Source organism: Pseudophryne corroboree, chromosome 10 (assembly GCF_028390025.1).
Source record: "Pseudophryne corroboree isolate aPseCor3 chromosome 10, aPseCor3.hap2, whole genome shotgun sequence".
NCBI classification, from domain to species: domain Eukaryota; kingdom Metazoa; phylum Chordata; class Amphibia; order Anura; family Myobatrachidae; genus Pseudophryne; species Pseudophryne corroboree.
The window spans coordinates 104,141,314-104,159,335 of NC_086453.1; the positions used below are offsets into that span (position 1 = coordinate 104,141,314).

Below are 18,022 nucleotides of genomic sequence, written 5' to 3' on the forward strand. Positions count from 1 at the left end.
AGCCCCGCGAAGAGGGGGCTCTTGCCTCAGCCCAGCCCCGTGAAGTGGGGGCTCTTGCCTCAGCCCAGCCCCGTGAAGTGGGGGCTCTTGCCTCAGCCCAGCCCCGTGAAGTGGGGGCTCTTGCCTCAGCCCAGCCCCGTGAAGTGGGGGCTCTTGCCTCAGCCCAGCCCCGTGAAGTGGGGGCTCTTGCCTCAGCCCAGCCCCGTGAAGTGGGGGCTTTTGCCTCAGCCCAGCCCCGTGAAGTGGGGGCTTTTGCCTCAGCCCAGCCCCGTGAAGAGGGGGCTCCTGCCTTAGTTCAGCCCCGTGAAGAAAGGGCTCAGTCTGGTCAGTCCGTCCCGGTTCCAGCCGGTCCAGCAATACTCCAGGCTCCGCCTGGTCAGTTCGTTCCGGTTCCAGCCGGTCCAGTGTTACTCCAGGACCAGCCTGGTCAGTCTCCTTTGGTTCCGGCCAATTCTAGTATCCTCGGATCCAATCCAGTCCTACTCGTCCAGTCAAAGATTTCTCCAGTTTCAGCCTCTAAGCTTTCGTCTGATGGTTTACCACCTATTTACTTCGATGGAGATTTACTGCAATACGCCGCTCTGGTTGAACAATTTCTCTCTCGGATGGAGTCTGATCCTTCAGGTGCAGTAACTCCTTCCAACGTTACTCGATATCTGTTCCTGGCATTCAGAGGAAGAGCTTTGGAGTGGGCCAACATGCTTTTTGAGAGTAATGATCTTGTGTTCCATGACTTACAGACTTTTAGTAATGCTGTGGTTAAAGAATTTGGTCCTAAACCTATGGAATCTGACTCGGTAAAGATATCCTGCTCTAAAGGGAATGCAGAAGGAAGTTTGTGCTGTCCTCCCAGGGATAATCTAAGAATCTCCTTCGGTAAGAATCCGACCATTAAAATTGCTCATGTTGGAGTCTCTCCTAGCCCAGAGAATTTAAAACTCCAGTGCACCTCCTTTTCATCTGCAAACTGTGTATCTATGGGAGATTCATATCTTCCAATAGACTTGGACTCAGACTCTGAATTTGATCCAGTTCATGATGCTACTCCTTTCTTGGAAGGCCCCATGTTTTCTAAGGAAGGTTTTTCTTTACAGGAGATCCCGCTGTCCTTGGTCAAAACCAAACGTTCCCGTAAGAAGCAGAGGCATCAACGAAGGTCCTAAATTCTTCTGTATGAATTTCTCAAGTTCCTCTAAGATTTAAGATGGGTGTCCGGAGTCCACCCTTGAAGAGGGGGATACTGTCACAATCCTGACTGTAGGTTTTATATTTGGTGACTTACCCCTGCCATCTGTCCTGGATCCTGTGTCCTTTCACTCACAGAGTTAAACAGCTTGTCAGCACTATGAGTTTTCCTGAGTTCTCTGCCTGAGAGGTAATAGTTAATTAGCTCCACCTGTGGTGATCTCCTGTGTGAGGCTGAATTCAGTAATCTGAACTTTAGGTCTAAAAGCCAGCATCCTGTGTTTTGCAGAAGTCCAGGCTTCAGTGTTCTCTCGACCTGCTAGGCCTCATTCTACATCACGGCCTTGGCTAGAGTAGTCACATGACAGTGTCTGTTCACCTGACCCAGAGTTGTCCAATCCTCTGCCAGCCTGAGACTGTCTGCATCACCTAATCCTGCTCACCAATCATCAAGGACCAGGAAGTATAAATCAGGAGGCTGAGTTAGAATCTGGGCCAGTTCCTCGTGTCACATACAGCCTTGTGTGAGTCTTTATGCTGAGCTCCCTTAAGGTAACCTTTGTACCTAAGTTCCTGTGGAAACTCTGTTCCCTTGTTACCATTTGGTTTACTTGTGTGTTGCCATTTGATTTCACCATTTCCCTGAGTCTCAATGTAAAGGCACAGCTGCAATGTTTCGTCTTAAAGGCACAGTACTGAATTCCGTGTTCTCCACTGAAAACCACAGCTGTCGTGTTTCAGTTTTACTACTGTTGTAGATCGGATCTCCAGAGCTCAGTACTTCCGTGCTTCCAGCACCTCCGTGCCTCAGCACCTCCATGCTTCCAGCACCTCCGTGACTCAGCATCTCCGTGCCTCAGCACCTCCGTGCCTCAGTATCTCCGTGCTTTCAGCACCTCAGTGCCCCAGCACCTCCGTGCCTCAGTACCTCCGTGACTCAGCATCTCCGTGCCTCCACGCACCTCAGTGTCTCCAAGTACCTCAGTGTCTCCAAGTACCTCAGTGTCTCCAAGCACCTCAGTGTCTCCAAGCACCTCAGTGTCTCCAAGCATCTCAGTGTCCCCAAGCACCCCGTGCCCTTTAGCACAGTTGTACCTGTTATTCTTCACTGATTCATCAGCGCCTTTCCAGTTCTGTCTTTCAGGAGACCTTCAGCGCCCACACGTGCTTCCTGTCTGCCGACCTCATCCTGCATGAGGAGAACCTGGATTCGGCCATCTCTGCCGCGGTTCCTCTTCCCAGTCACCGGAAGAGACCCCGAGTCCACAACACTTCCAAACCAGGTCAGTGGTGGTATTCGTGTAGTCCTCCAGTCGCCCGCGCAGACTTCGCTAGCACCGGGTTCACAAAAACCTTAGTCATGACAGAGCTCTACCAGGCGTATTGTGTATAATGAGCTCTACCAGGTGTAATATGTAACATGTGTAATGGGCTCTACCAGGCGTAATGTGTAACATGTGTAATGGGCTCTACCAGGCGTATTGTGTTACATGTGTAATGGGCTCTACCAAGCGTATTGTGTATAATGGGACTCTACCAGGCGTAATGTGTAACGTGTAATGGGCTCTACCAGGCGTATTGTGTATAATGAGCTCTACAAGGCGTATTGTGTAACATGTGTAATGGGCTCTACCAGGCATATTGTGTATAATGGTCTCTACCAGGCGTATTGTGTAACATGTGTAATGGGCTCTACCAGCCGTATTGTGTAACATATGTAATGGGCTCTACCAGGTGTAATGTGTAACATGTGTAATGGGCTCTACCAGGCGTATTGTGTAACATGTGTAATGGGCTCTACCAAGTGTAATGTGTAACGTGTAATGGGCTCTACCAGGTATAATGTGTACAAGTAGCTCTACCAGGCGCAATGTGTATAATGGGTTCTACCAGGCGTAATGTATGTAGTGGGTTCTACCTGGCATAATGTGTATAAGGGGCTCTAACAGGTGTAATGTGTACAAGGAGCAACTCCCAGCTGCTCCATAGAGTTCCATACAGAAGCAAGAGACTTAAGGCGGCAAGGAGCTAGGGGCGCCAAACTGAGATTTTATCTTGCCCCCCCCCAACCAAAAAACATTCTGACGCCCCTGTATGGAAGTCACATTAATAACGGGTGTATTGTATAGAGGCAATTAGAATCTGCTCAGGAATGTATATTGGTCATTAGAATGCTCCTTGAATTGTACAGATATTAATAGAATTCTCTCTGTATTGTATAGTAACTATAATGGTCTGTGTATTGTATACACCACCAGTTGGATACAGCGTGTCCTATTTTTTGTCTCTCATATTACCGGTCTTGAGAGTTCTCAGTTTCTCTCGTATTATTTATCTATTCCCCCCTTCCCTATCTCAATTTCATACTATGCCTCTTTCTGGGGCTGTGAAAGTTACTACTCTAGAGGTCTGTACTGTGCAGTAATTAGTGACCATAGAGTATGTGAGCGGCTGCCTGATGACTCTTTGTTGTCTGGTTGCACAGAACTTTCTTAGTGACCAGTCACTGATGGAGCAGTGATCAACATCAACTACCTGATTCTCGGTATGGCACAGGGGCAGTGATCTGCGGGACAACTGGACGCTGAAAGCAGTGGTAAACTTTGGAATACCTTGGGGGAGAACACATCTGAGAACTAGTGGCTCACCTTGCGCATTATTACCGCGTACCTGCAAGGACTGAATGACGGTGGCAAGCAAAGGTCTAAAGCTGAGGTCTAAATAGGACCCATTTTGCACTCCTATGCTTCAAAGTGTCCATGGGGGTCATTCAGACCAGATCGCTGCTGTGCATTTTCGCACAGCAGCGATCGGGTCTGAAGCGCGCATGCGCCGGCGCATGGCTGACACCTGACGGCTGTCGTAGCCTAGTGATCGCCTTTGCCTGATTGACAGGCAGAGACGTTCGCTGGGCGGGACTGCGGTGTTAAGCCGCCGTTTAGGGTGCACGGTCCGGCCAAAGCAGGTGTGGCCGGACCATGCCACACGTCACACGCAGCCGCTGTGACCCGGGCAGCGACGGCCGAGAGCTATTCCTGAAGTACAAAAGCATCGCATCGGGCCTGACATGTGGGTCGGACTAGCCCTGTGCTGGGCGTCCCCCCACATGTCCGTGTGCCTGATCGTAGCCGGCCTACGATCAGGTCTGAATTAGGCCCCACGTCTGAAGAAACGTGTTTAGTAATGAGTTGTTGTATATGGCTGCAAACCAAAGATTTTCATTATCAAGTTCTTGACTTGAAGATAACCAATTCAGAAATTGAAGCACACCGCATTGCACAGCTAGTGTGCCCGAATTGCATATGCACAGAAAGCAGTCCTGAAGAGTTACACTGCCTAATTTACTTGCACCAAATTTTGTGATGAAAACCAGCAGTTAATCAACTGCTTTTATCAGTCAAGTGCAAATTAAACAATAAACTCAATTTAGCGGTAGACAAACTCAAATTTTGCCACTGAATGATGAGTAAATTATAGTTAATGGGGCTGTGGACACTAGTAGGGCAGAAGAAAGTAAGACTGGTAAAGAAGAGGAAAAGCACTGCTAATATTTTGTGTAGCATTAGACACATCATTAAAATTAAATTGTACTCAACAAAGCAGGAAGTGCTTGTACTATGGCCCTCATTCCGAGTTGTTCGCTCGCAAGCTGCTTTTAGCAGCTTTGCACACGCTAAGCCGCCTACAGGGAGTGAATCTTAGCTTCTCAAAATTGCGACCGACGGATTTGCAATATTGCGATTAGACCTCTCTTAGCAGTTTCTGAGTAGCTCCAGACTTACTCGGCATCTGCGATCAGTTCAATGCTTGTCGTTCCTGGTTTGACATCACAAACACACCCAGCGTTCGCCCAGACACTCCTCCGTTTCTCCGGCCACTCCCGCGTTTTTCCTAGAAACGGTAGCGTTTTTTCGCACACACCCATAAAACGGCCTGTTTCCGCCCAGAAACACCCACTTCCTGTCAATCACATTACGATCACCAGAACGAAGAAAAAACCTTGTAATGCCGTGAGTAAAATACCTAACTGCATAGCAAATTTACTTGGCGCAGTCGCACTGCGGACATTGCGCATGCGCAGTAAGCGGAAAATCGCAAAATAACGAAAATCGGCAACGAGCAAACAACTCGGAATGACCACCTGTGTCTAAATTAGATAAATGGGCCTATTATTAGTTATCTAATTTTAACAATAAGTATGATTTTTTCTTTTTACACCACTTATGTAAAACAAAAAAAAAACAAAAAAACATTACCTTTATTGAAAAAAATATATGCCAAGACAGCTGAGCAATAATAAACTGGTCTATCAGGGTGCACTGAAATAAGGCTAAAAAACACCACATACAGTATGTATGCATAACACATTTTATTGCAAATTATTTTGGAAAATTATTATTACCTAGACAGTCAATGAGAAAAATAAATAACAGTATAGAACTATTTTCATATTGTGCTTGCTTTAATAAAATATAATATACTTATACATTTGCTAAATTAGTAGTGCGTAGTACAATACCACCACAAGGCAAAATATGAACATTCCTTTTAGGATTCTATTCTCAATAACAATAGAAAACTACAGAGTAATTACAACAGTGAAATGTAGTAAAGATTGTAATGCCATCACTTGGAGCCATGAAGCACGGTGCATTTTGAGCACTTCTCATTTGAGGACATAGAGTTCTATTTTCTGTAGGACATTCCTAGCTAGAGTAATAATAGTTTTTTCTAGATCAGAGGCACATCTATTATTGGGAATGCCGGGTGGAGTGTGGTAATTAGGGTATTGTGTTTTTTGCTTATCTACCCCATGTATTTCCATTTGTAACACGTGCTTACCAATGCTGTGCAGACTGCTACAGTAGTGGGATACCTTTTCCGCTAAAGAGACTATACCACAACCCTTGTCAGTTTTTCCAGACTTCATATACTGTGCTGCAAATAAAGCCTTTTCTACAGCTTGATGTACTTTGTAAAACACCCATTCTGTGTGGTGATGGCCAACATCATGTTCTGCAGCCTTCATATCACACATGGCTTGCCTCAACCATCGCTCAGCCTCTGGAGGATTTGGTCTAGTAGGATTGCTGTGGTATCCCCAAAAATCATAATTATATCTGGTTCTATGTGAAAAGCGTTCACGATTTTGTTTGTGTTGGAAAGCTTCTTCGTCCCAGTTTGCCCAAAACTTAGAAGAGCTGCTGGAAGTACCAGAATGATTGGTTGACTTGTGGCAATGGCTCAATTTCCCACCAGATTCCAATACTTTGATTCTTTGCTGAAGATATTTGAATATATCTGTTGATATGTCCTCTTGGCCAATGTTTTTGTCTGGATGGTACTTTAGATAGAGCCGTCTTATTGCTTTCATCCGTTCAACTGTAGGTAATCCCCATATTTTGCTTAACTGTAGATCAATTTCTTTTTTAATTTCTTCCATGGATGATGTATGCCATTTTTCAGGAATTTCTTCTTGAGGTTGTGGATTCTCGTGCAAAACAAGAGTTTTCATACTTTGGCTCACAGACCTTTTGAAATGATACAAATCAAACACACTAACATCAACCATTTTATCTTGACCGATGTTTATGCGATACATTTGCATTTCACAGCCTTCAAATTTCAGATTGTCCAGTTCTTCAATGATTATAGCATATAAGTAGGATTTGTTTAAAGGATCCAGGTAGCCCACATAGTCATCTACTTTGAAAGTATTCAAAATGCTCATGTCTAAACAATCATACCATTCACTGGGAATTTTTTCTCCAGCATTTGGCAATGAAAAAGCATTTGCGTTTCCAGTGTTATAGCTCTGTAAGTTATGCTCTTTCAGCACTTCAATTATTTCATTAGCATCTTCGCAGGTCAGCATTTCCCTGACAATTTGTACAGAATTATGTGTTAAAACATTTTCCATTAGGATATTGATTTGTTTTGCAAGAGCATCTGCCACTTTCATAGCCTTTCTGGCCACCATTGATTCACTATGTTCAAGATAAAGTTTACAACAGCTTTCCTTGCACTTTATGTCAACTGTTTTTAGCATCTGAGTGCCATCCAATGGTTTATCTTCATACATAAGAAAAGTCTTTATTTCAAGGCAACAAATTATCTCTAACTTTCCAAAAATGATACCACACTTCTTTGTAGCCTCCTCCTGTGTCATTTTTCCACTGCTCTGGTGTCGTAGAAGGCAAATTAGACCATCTTGAAATACTAAAGAAAGAAGTATTTCTGTTAACCTTCTTTTAAGTAGACAGTCTTCACCATATGTACAAAGCTTTAGTAAGTTGACATCAAGAAACTCATCAGTAATATCAGAAAGCATTCTTGGACGAATATCCACAGGTAAACATTTCATGAGATTTTGTAGTGTGTAAAGGTCACATGACCAATCGTTTACAAACTTAAATATATGCTTTAATTTGCCTGTTGTAATCCTGGAACGGCAGTCATTTAGGACCAGACTAGAGGACTCGTAGAGTTTGCCATCAGTGGCTAGCAGATAAAGAGTTTTGAGGTTTTGGAGATTTTTTGCTTTTTTGATCTCTACAAGTTTGAAGAGCTGATGTATAGCTTCAGAGACGGTCTTTATGAGATTGGCGTGCAAAGACTTTTTGTCTAATGTCTCTTTATAAATTGTTGAAAGAACATTTGCAAAGTGAAACACAGAAGGCTCAGCTTCAACTCCCACTTTTTGGAAGAGAGCACTATAACATGCAAGCAAAGGAGGCAGCTTGTACAGGTATGGCTGGAGATTATTTTCCCACTGAAGACTAAAAACAACTTGCTTTTTCTCTGCAATATTTCTACAGTCATCTACTAAAATGAAAGGTACATTCTCTAGAGGAGTAATGTCAATATCTGGCCCTTTTTTTTGAAGAAAATTATACATTTCTTTTAAGACATGACATCTAATTTCTTGTAACTCTTTGCTATCACATTGAGATTTACACACATTTTTCACATTCTCAATTACCTGTTCAATAGGTGGCTCATGATGAACTCCACATTGTCTCAGAAATGTCTGCATTTTCTTGCTACATTTTGAATCGTTTTTTATTCGGGACATGGATGTCCAAACCAATGGCTCATAACACTCTGGTGCTAGTAGAGACCCATGAAGTGCCACTGTGTTGACATTCTCGGTATATGAAGGGTGAAGCGCTTTTAAATGAGATTTGACATCAGAAGGAATGACAAAGGAGATGTTTCCTACCTCAGCTGCAAACCCACTGCTGAGTTCCTCTACATTCATAGCTAGCAAATATTTAAACAATGCCTTAGCCTTGGGAATTAGTGATTTTAAATTGTGTGTCCCTTTTGAATCCTTTTGAATCATTGTTGCAAATCTTATAAAATCAGCTTCTGAAAGTGAGCACTTCATCCCAAGTTTTCTCATGAGAGAGTAGAATTGAGATTGCATCTTTTCAAATATCTTTGATAAATTATCAGGGATAAACCATTCCTGGAGTTCAAGTGTTGAAAATATCGCCACAGTCTTATCATAAAAGTGTGATGCCTGTTGAAGTACTCCCTGTTTGTCTCTGATTAATCTTACAGATTTTAGGGTAGTTAAAATATAGTCTTCTTTTTTTCTGAAAGCTTCCAAATGTTGCACTTCCAAAGCCAAACTGAGAACGTCTAGTAATTGATTGTCACTAAGGGATGCAAGGTGACGGAGGAGGAAATCTGTAAGTAACGCCAAGTCATTGATTAATGGAATACCCATGTATTTACCAACCTCCTTGTTAAGAGGAGTATTTTTAAGAAATATTGTTTGAGGGTCTATTTCAGAGAGGTTAAGAGAGTTCAGGACAAACGCTGTGTCAAGAATATACTTGTTTTGATATACAGTTAAGCATTTTCTCTTGCCTTGATGGTTTTCAAATAATGGTAAAGATTGGATCATTTGCATAAGAGACTTTCGGTTTTTGTGGGATGCTAACTTTGATAAGATATTCCACAAAAGCATATCAAGCTCAAAGTTTTCCATTAATTCCCAGTGAAGATCACTTCTAGAATTCAGTTGTTTGATCACCACTTCAACATTTTCCGTATCCAACAGTTGACTCCTTATGCAGCTAATAATTTCCTCAGGAAATACACTCAATTCTAATTTAGGGAATCCCAATTTGAACAAGTACTTGCCAAAGTAATTGAAGACTGAAGAGCAAATGTTCCTAAAATGAGAAGGAGAAAGGATGCTTGTTTTAGAGTCTTTTTTAAAACAGACAGGTACAATTGCCCAGTGATAATACAGAGAAATAATTCCAATAAATAGCTCCTCTTGATTTTCTGCTTTCTGCTTTTGTATTTCACTTTTAAAAAAACTCCATAGCATTTTAAACCAGTCCACTTTGTCTTGTGGAAGTAAAAGGCCAGATCCATTTGTTGTAGACGTTATTTCATGTATCGGACCAAGGTGATTCTTGACTAAAACGGCAGAATTCTCAACAGTTAAGTCTCTGTAGAAACCTTCTTTTACAAGATTGTTTCTATAAAGGATTATGTCTTTCGCAAACTGGCTACTTTCATCTGGGAAAAGGGGGTGGAATTCTGAAGCAAATTTTGGATTATGCTTATCTAAATTGTTAAGCATTCCATCCACTGTAACTAGCAGAGGAACGCCCTGCAGATCCAATGTCTCTTTTTTGGAACAAAGCTCCAGACAATAGTTTAGAAGAAATTTACAACTTTTTTCATCTCGGAGAAGAGACATGGAGACAGGAGCAGGTAGGGTATCACCTCGGGGAAATAGTTGAATTTGTCTCAAGTAATCACACAGGGTTTGGGGGCTTAATTCAAGTACATTTACAGCAGCTGCTTTAAAAGCTTCACCCAGAAAGTTTTCGTGACCTCCATAAGCTAATCGCATGTTGATATTATGAAGTATTTTTTCAATAGCTTCAATTTTGCCCGGGATGAAAAAGAATGGTTCTTCAGCGATGGAGACTTGCCCAATGTTTGACCACTGAACAGACACAGTATCTTTGCCAAATTTCTGTTTGTTTTCATGTACCTTGTAAACCGGAATTACTTGTTTGTTGTTTTTTGAGATAGTCAAGTAGACTGTATGAACTGCTATGTGCCAGTGAGGTGACAGAGATTTTGTAACTGTAGGAAAAAAATGTAAGAAACGATCAAGATATAGCTTGCAAGAATCAAAACTTTTAAAAATACATGGTTTATGCGGAATCATCTTTTCACGCAGGCACTCTAGAAGACAGCAATACAGCGGTGCTGTAACACTTGAGAGAAGAAACATGTTCCAAGCAGTCTTCGGGCTATCACCATCTTCTTTGGAGATGTCTCTACGCGCCATGTCCACAATAAAATTTGCATTGATGTGTACAGGGAGACCGGTTTCTACAGGAAGCGGCAAAGTACAGAAAGCCCTTCCTTTTATTGAATCAGTGAGGCATGCCGCTATAGAGCCATGAGGAATAAGAGCTTGATGTAAACGATCTGAGATTTTCTTTAAAGTAGCCATGCTGCCAATGCCTTCCATGCCCAGCTGCCTAACTACAAGCCAGCGGGTTGCAGTCTCTGATCTGCTGTGTGTTATTTCCACATCGAAAGATACTCTCAATGGTGAAGCCTCAGCCAAAAGTCCTCTATTCTCAGCAACTTTGCTAAACCTTTCTTGGAAAGAAGATAATGCTTTCTCATGAATATCGTCTATTTTTGTTTTAATAGAGAGGACCTGTTTAATATGTCCAGTGTTTGAAACTTCAGAAAAAGTAATGTTTCTGATGTTATTTAAGAACAGAAGCAAGCTGTCTGCATCTTTATCTAAATCCTCACACATACTTCTTATGTCCTGCAAAGATGAAGTTTGGTTACTGATTTTGGACTTTGACACCGTCTCTGCCATCCTTAGTGGTAAACGGAAAATTGTGCCCTCTTGCAGGTTGAACACAGAAGGTAGAAAAGTGTTATACACATCCTGAAAGGTGTTCCTGAATTCATTATTCACATTGAACATCCCACCTGGGCTATTATCATCAGCAGTTTCCAAAAACATTTGGTTAGGGTCAAAGACACACATGATGGTATCACCAGTCACAAAAGAAGGACAGTCTGTTATGTGGTATACCGAATTAAAGCCAAGCCCAAACTTTCCAGTCTTATCCAAGTTATCCTGCTTGCCACCTACACCTAGCTGTTGAATTCCATCAATATCTTTGGTATCAAATTTTTGGTTGTTGTAAACACAAAGAGCTGGTCCTTGTAGCGGGTGCCATTCATTTCCAAATGTGTTTCTTCTTGCATGTGTTCTGCAGTCCAGTACAAAATGAATTTCAGTAGCTTTAGCATCATCTGCATTCTGAATAAGTTCCTTCAGTATATCTTTTTTCGAAGAGTACTCCTTTATAATGTTCTTGATGCGTGTGGTAAGGTCTTCCTTTGCACCAAATTCGGAAACCCATTTAAAAAGGTTAGAAATTTTTAATTTTTGAAGTGTACGGTGACGTTTTGTTTTGACTCCCAAGGATAGCACAGCTCGAGGAATCTGATCATGGCAAAAATTTACTTCTTCCTCACAGGGAAGCCACGGAGTGTCATTGTAAAAGATTTTGTCCACATGACGTAATATACATTGTTTGTCTGGCACAAAAATGTGCGGTGTATAAACTGAACTGCTTAGATCAACATCAGTTATCTCGTATAAGCTATTAATTAAGTTTAATGCCACTCTGAGTTCATTTTGCGAAAGCGGGATTCCTCTATGCTTCATAGCCATCTTTTCAAGGGCAGAAATGTAATGTTTAAATGAAAATTCTGTACGTATTCCAACACAATCCCATAGTTTCCGAAATGCTTCAAAAGGTTTTGGCAGTTGATGCAAATAAGGAAACGCATCAAACGTAAGTTTGTGAGCCACCACATTCAACGGTACAAAATCACTGTCGACGTAGATAAAAGAGAGACAAGATAATTTCTCCTTAATGTAGCCAGTGTAGTTTGGTTTCTTTTCAAGTAGTTTATTCAAATAATTATAGCATTGCAGTACAATTTGAAAAGTTTCTTGTGGGTTCAACACATTTTGTACAGTGCAAACTTGCTGAAGTTGAGAAATCACAATTTGGACAGAAGGAGGATGATCCATGCCTAAAAAAGACCATACAGAACCAATCAACTTAATGCTTCCCAAATGTTCTTCGCTTAGTACTGGTTTAACCATGCAGACAAGAGCCTTATGCTTGTAATGATAAAGGTCTGTTGATTTTGTTAACATTAGATCTTTCAACTGGGCAGTGATGCTTTGAGGTGGCACTGCAGGAAGAAACGTAAGGTCTTGGAAGTCTTGCTTTTGTATTTCTACAAGATTTTGTTGAAGTAGATCATTTAGCAGTTCCAATATGCAACCAATTTGTTTTAAAGCCTTGTCTCTGTCATGCTCCCATACAGCTTTTATCTTGCAGGCTCTCATCAGGAGTTCTTTCATAGGCAATTCATCCTTCAGCATACCCAGAGTCTGTAAACGGTGTAATCTCTCTGGTTTAAGAAACTCCGCTCCTTCAGGAAAACATCCTTCTTCAGGGTCATACAGTGCTGACACTTTTCCCAGTGGATGCACCAGCTTTGCAATAAACTGTAATTTGCCATGTGAAGATGTTGGAATGCAAGGTTTTGACACAAGTAAATTGTCCAGTGGTGGTGTTTGTAGGTCAATGGCATGTAGTACTAGGGTATTTCTGTCTTCTGCGTCTAAAGAGTCCAGGTTTTCAAATATTATTTCCCTGTAGAATCTTACATGATTGTATAAGTTATTCTCTAGCCCCTTGGCACAGTTACTCACACGGAAGCTGTTCTTTACCCATCCTGGAAAGTCTATAGCCAAGTATGGCTTTTTTAGAAATTGGGTAAACAATTTTTTAGCAAGGTATTGAATGGTCTCATCCCTAATACTGTCCAGTTCTAGAAAGCAAGCATGCTTTATGGTGCAACACTCATGGCCATTGCTAAAGAGAGCAGGCAAGGAATTTTCAAATCCGAAGGCGATCGCGTGATAAAAGCTTTTCACCACTTCCGTGAAATGAGTGTTGACTTTTGTGACATCTGGCCAAAATGTATGATAGCAGAAGTCCTGTATGTTACCATTCTGATTTAGTCTTTCTAACTGCGATAGTGCAGTTAGGACAGCCACTAGTACAGCATCAGAGAGTAATTTCTTATTCCACTCACCCTTTACCGTTGTATCCCATAAGCTCTTACGGTTTGACATAACTGAAAAACTTCCATTGATGTGAAAAGGCAGGCCGGAGGAAACCGGAAGAGGGAGGAAACAGAACACAGTCCCATTAAAGTCGACTAAATCAGGAATCCATTTTCCAGTATTCTCATTTTTCTTTAGAGGGAAAGCAGCTCCACCAACTGGTAGTGAAAATTTTTCTTGGTCTTCCATGAACATTTTAAATGATTCTTGAATCCCAAGGCTAGACTGCGTTAGGTAGTATTTTTCATCACTTGATATTTGCTGCCCAACAATTTTTATGATGTTTGAGCTATTAATATCCAAGCCACTTGTATACACACCTAAGTATTCAGACACAATAACTTGTTCTTGTTGTAATATAGCATTTTGAGACATAGCCAGTCTTTGCACTTTTTCCTTTTGAAGGTGAACTCTCGTCAACGGGAGTTCTAGACCAGAACTATTGTTAATACAACGTAAATGTAATTCTTTTACATTTTTCAAGAAGACAAGGGTATCTGTGGATCCTTCAAAATCTTTCATAAAGATGTTGATTTGTTCTCCACTGAATGCTTGGTGACAGATGTCGGAGTCCCCAGCTTCTTCCTCTGTCCGGAATGGTAGGCGAAAGAGAGTCCCGTCAAAGTAAAACGGTTGCGTAAGCTTGCAACCAAATACACTGGAGTATGGCTGAAACTGGTCAGAAAATTTTTCAAGGACTTCTGGATTTTTTTGTAGATCCAACTTGATTCCTGGGTTATTACTTGTAATATGTTTCTGCAAGTGGTTCACATTTGGGTCGAATATGAGAATTTTTGACCCACTCATAATGGAAGGCACATCTGTAATATGGTACACAGTGTTAAATCCCAGTCCAAATTTACCAATTTTGTGCTTTTGAGTTTCCTTCGTGGCTGCTCCAATACGAGTAATATTTATAAAATCCAGGTCTGTGAATTTACTGTTATTGTAAGACCACAGTGCTGGCCCATGACACCTGGCCATGCCGGGGTCTATTAGACTGTGTCGGCTCTCAGAGTTCTGTCTCATGTCCACCAGGAAATAGCAGACTGTGGCTTCTGCATCATCTGCATTCTGTATAATTTCTTTGAAGAGTTCTACATGTTCGCTGTATTCTCTAAGGATATTTTTAATTCGAAGAGTCACTGGTTCAGATGGTCCCCATAGTTCAAAATACTCTGGGTTTAATATACTGGTGCTCAAAAGCTGAATATTTAAATATCTGGCTGTTGCCACAGAGATGTCTTCATGTACTATATAGCGGTCAGTAGAAGTAGCGGTGAGACATTTATTTTCCATGTCACAATACAGGGTATCAGAGAGCGATTGAAGGCTAAATCCAGTACTACCAAGTTGTACTGGAATGGGGAGATCATCTGTTCCAGGTACAGAATTGGTTTTCATCCAGTCCAGGATAGATACTGCAAGCTTCAGGTCTTTGGAAGTTCCAGAATCAGAGCATCCACTATCTAGACGATGTTTTAATGCATGTAGTATTTGAATCACTTCATCTTCTGGCAATGTGCTGTTAACACCACATCTGGCAAAAAGGTCTTTGTAAATTAAGAAATCTGATTGTACTTTCTTCACACTGGAACTTAGATCCAAGCCTTCAGGATAGGATAAAACAACCTCAGTTGGGTAAGAAAAACTCTCTCCATTCCAAATCATGATTTCTTCGAGAATATCATAAAACTGGTTAATATGATCTTGCATGTACTTGTAAATGTCATGGAGTCTTCTATACAAGGAGTATTGGTCCATTTCCTTATAGCAAATACTGATTGCTTGAAGATTTTCCACAACTTTTTCAGGAGGTGGCGGGAGACTTAAGCCGAGAATGGCACTTGCTTTTTCATTAAAGCAGTTTGTTATGGACATTGAAAACTCCACTATGTTGCGGTACATCATATTTCTCAGATTTTCTGGCTCACGTAATATAGTCTGTGGGTTGTTCGTGTTGACTGGGACCCAGGAAAGGCTGCAGACTTTTCCTAAATTGTGTTTGTTAAACTGAGATAATACCATAGTATCATTGCAAACCTTAACCAGAGCTTCAGCTTTTTGTAATGATGTAACACAGTCTTCAGCTTGGCTTAATCTCTCAGCAATTTCTAAAACATCATCCGGTTTAATTTTATGTATGGAATCCTGCAACCCCAAGAGTCTTAACGACAGCAATATCGAATCCTCATGATAGTTATCAGGGGGAAATTTTTCTGACTCAAACAACTCTTTCAATATATCTATTGTAGGGTCATAAAGAACACATGGTTGGTTAAGTTTTCCATGGCAGGGTATGAAATTAAGACTTTTGCACATCAGTTTCAGTTGGTCATTCTGATTAAAAAGCACGTATCCATTCCGCAAAATCCACACCATTGCATTCTGTGCTTCGTCCGGATAACGAGTATAAGTGCCATTTTCAATTGCTCTTACAATCAGTAAAGCCAAATCAGCTGCTCTTAGTAATGTAATGTTCATCAGCTGTAGTAGTCTTTGGTCCGATTCATCGCGGCTCGTTATAACAATATTTGGGAGCACCAAGGTTTCCAGCACAGCTGGGGTTGTGCTACGGTCTATTGCACGTAAGTGGCCTGCAGCCACCAATTCAGAGTCAGGTGGTGTAATACAGGGAGCAGTGCAAAAAATTGGTAGTTTGTACAAACAATTCAGTTCAGAGGATGTGAAAGCTAATGCTTGAGAAAAGAAGTTTGCAAGCCTCCTTACATTTTTTTTTGACGCATTCTTAAGGATTTCCAGAATCTGGTTTAGGTTCAAATGGGAAAATGCTTGTAGAACATTATTTGGTGTAGGAACCAAGACGTAAAGGTGTAAGTCTTTGTGCCACAGCAAAGAGTACTTGTGTCGTATTATCGTGCAACCAGCTTTCTCCAATAGCACAGTAATGCAGTCAGCCAAGTTGTGTCCATCGCAGTTTTGATAAAACAATGCTGTATCTTTCTTCAGCCGTGCAAGCTGAATGTCAGATGAACTTTCAGTAATTCTATTCAGTGGCACAATTGGTTGGTTCTCAAACAAATGTAATATGTGGTCATATCGTTGGAGAAAGGACCATATTGTGGAAATCCATTCCATTGGTGGATTATCCAAATCCCCTGGATGCCAACTGATGGTGTCAGAACTGTTACTCCATCTCTGAGGAAGGGCTTCACATAGTTTCCTGCATATCAGTTCTTTATCCAAACACAGAAGATTCTTGAAAGCTCCTAGAAAAGAAAATACAAATGTTATACTTCCAAAAGTACAAGGACAGAATACATTTTTAGCATTTAGGGTGGTATTTAATTGCCCAAGTTAACTTTTCGTGTGGTAAAAATGAGACTTTGCAGCAATTGTGTTTTAGGGTTATTCAATAAGAGCCTGTTTTTACAGCATTACCCGTGATTGGGTGAAAACACATATGACCCGGGACAAGTTCCCGGATCCCTGTGTTTTCTCGATCGCGCCTGAGAAACTGGGTCATTTATCAGAGATTTTTCTCTCCCATCTCCGGACAGGTGATTCGGGGATAGCCCCCAGGGGATCAATTTGCTACGGTAATTTACCGTAGCTAATTGAATTCCATACTTAGGGGGAATCCTATTGCCGGCGGTGGTTTACCACACAACAAAACAAACATTATCGGGCTATCCTATTGTAGCCTATTTTTGCAGTGTGGGAATCTACCGCTATTGGCAGATAATACATGAGATCCAGGATAAGTTACCGGATGTATGTGTTATTGCCGCAAAAATGGGTCTCCTGGGGCTGCTTATAGGAGACTATGCTTTGCTTGCCTGGGACAAGCAAAGCATAATCCCCAATAAATTCCGGCATCAAGGCTAATAGAATAGCCCCCGGCTAAACTGTTAGCACTCCAGCATCAAGGCTAATAGAATAGCCCTCGGCTAAACTGTTAGCACACCAGCATCAAGGCTCATAGAATAGCCCCCGGCTAAACTATTAGCAGTGGTATAGGATTCCCCCATAAGTCTTTTTTGCTTTATTTAAAAAGTTTTAATGAACAATTACCAAAATTTTATTTGCAACAATGTGAAAAAAAAAAATTAGAACTTGAGAATACAATAAAATATGAGAAAACTAAAATGGGCTCTTATCACAAATGTAATCAGATATGCAAGATATCACTTAAGAATCTCTCTCTCAAACATTCCATTTGGTTTGCCTAAAGTTTTATCTATTTCTATCACTCACTATTTGTGAGTCACTTCACCTTTCTGAAAATACTGTATTTATCAAAAATAAATATGGGACATTCCCTGGGGACAGATATTTTTGGGGGTACCCTCAAATATAAAAGCATCCCTACAATGCATGTACAGGGGACTGCAGTTCCCCCTTGTTGTCAATCATAAAAGCAGCCCCCATAAGGTTGGCCTCGGTAGCTATTGAAGCCTATGGGCTACACATCCCAAAGGTTTCCGGGAGAGGGATCAGAGAGATATACTAGTACATTGTTTTAAACACTGCATTTACTACATGCTAGTATCTAAAGAGATTGCAGAATAGATTTTGTGAATGTTGCACAAGCGCAGTTATTCACTGCAAACGTTGCACACATTGCTTATAGTAGAATGATTAAGGGAT

At 41.3% G+C, this 18,022-nt stretch overlaps 1 protein-coding gene across 2 annotated transcripts in view; it reads right to left on the reverse strand.

The window, feature by feature from the left end:
- Positions 1–5,425: 5,425 nt before the first annotated feature.
- The window catches only part of LOC134966157 (sacsin-like), a 247,483-nt gene continuing 234,886 nt past the window's right edge, over positions 5,426–18,022 (reverse strand). For both annotated transcript variants that reach the window (XM_063942692.1, XM_063942691.1), the window contains exon 9: positions 5,426–16,641. In XM_063942692.1, the coding sequence (XP_063798762.1) occupies positions 5,852–16,641 (10,790 nt within the window). In that variant the 3' untranslated portion in view covers positions 5,426–5,851. The remainder of the gene's footprint in view (positions 16,642–18,022) is intronic.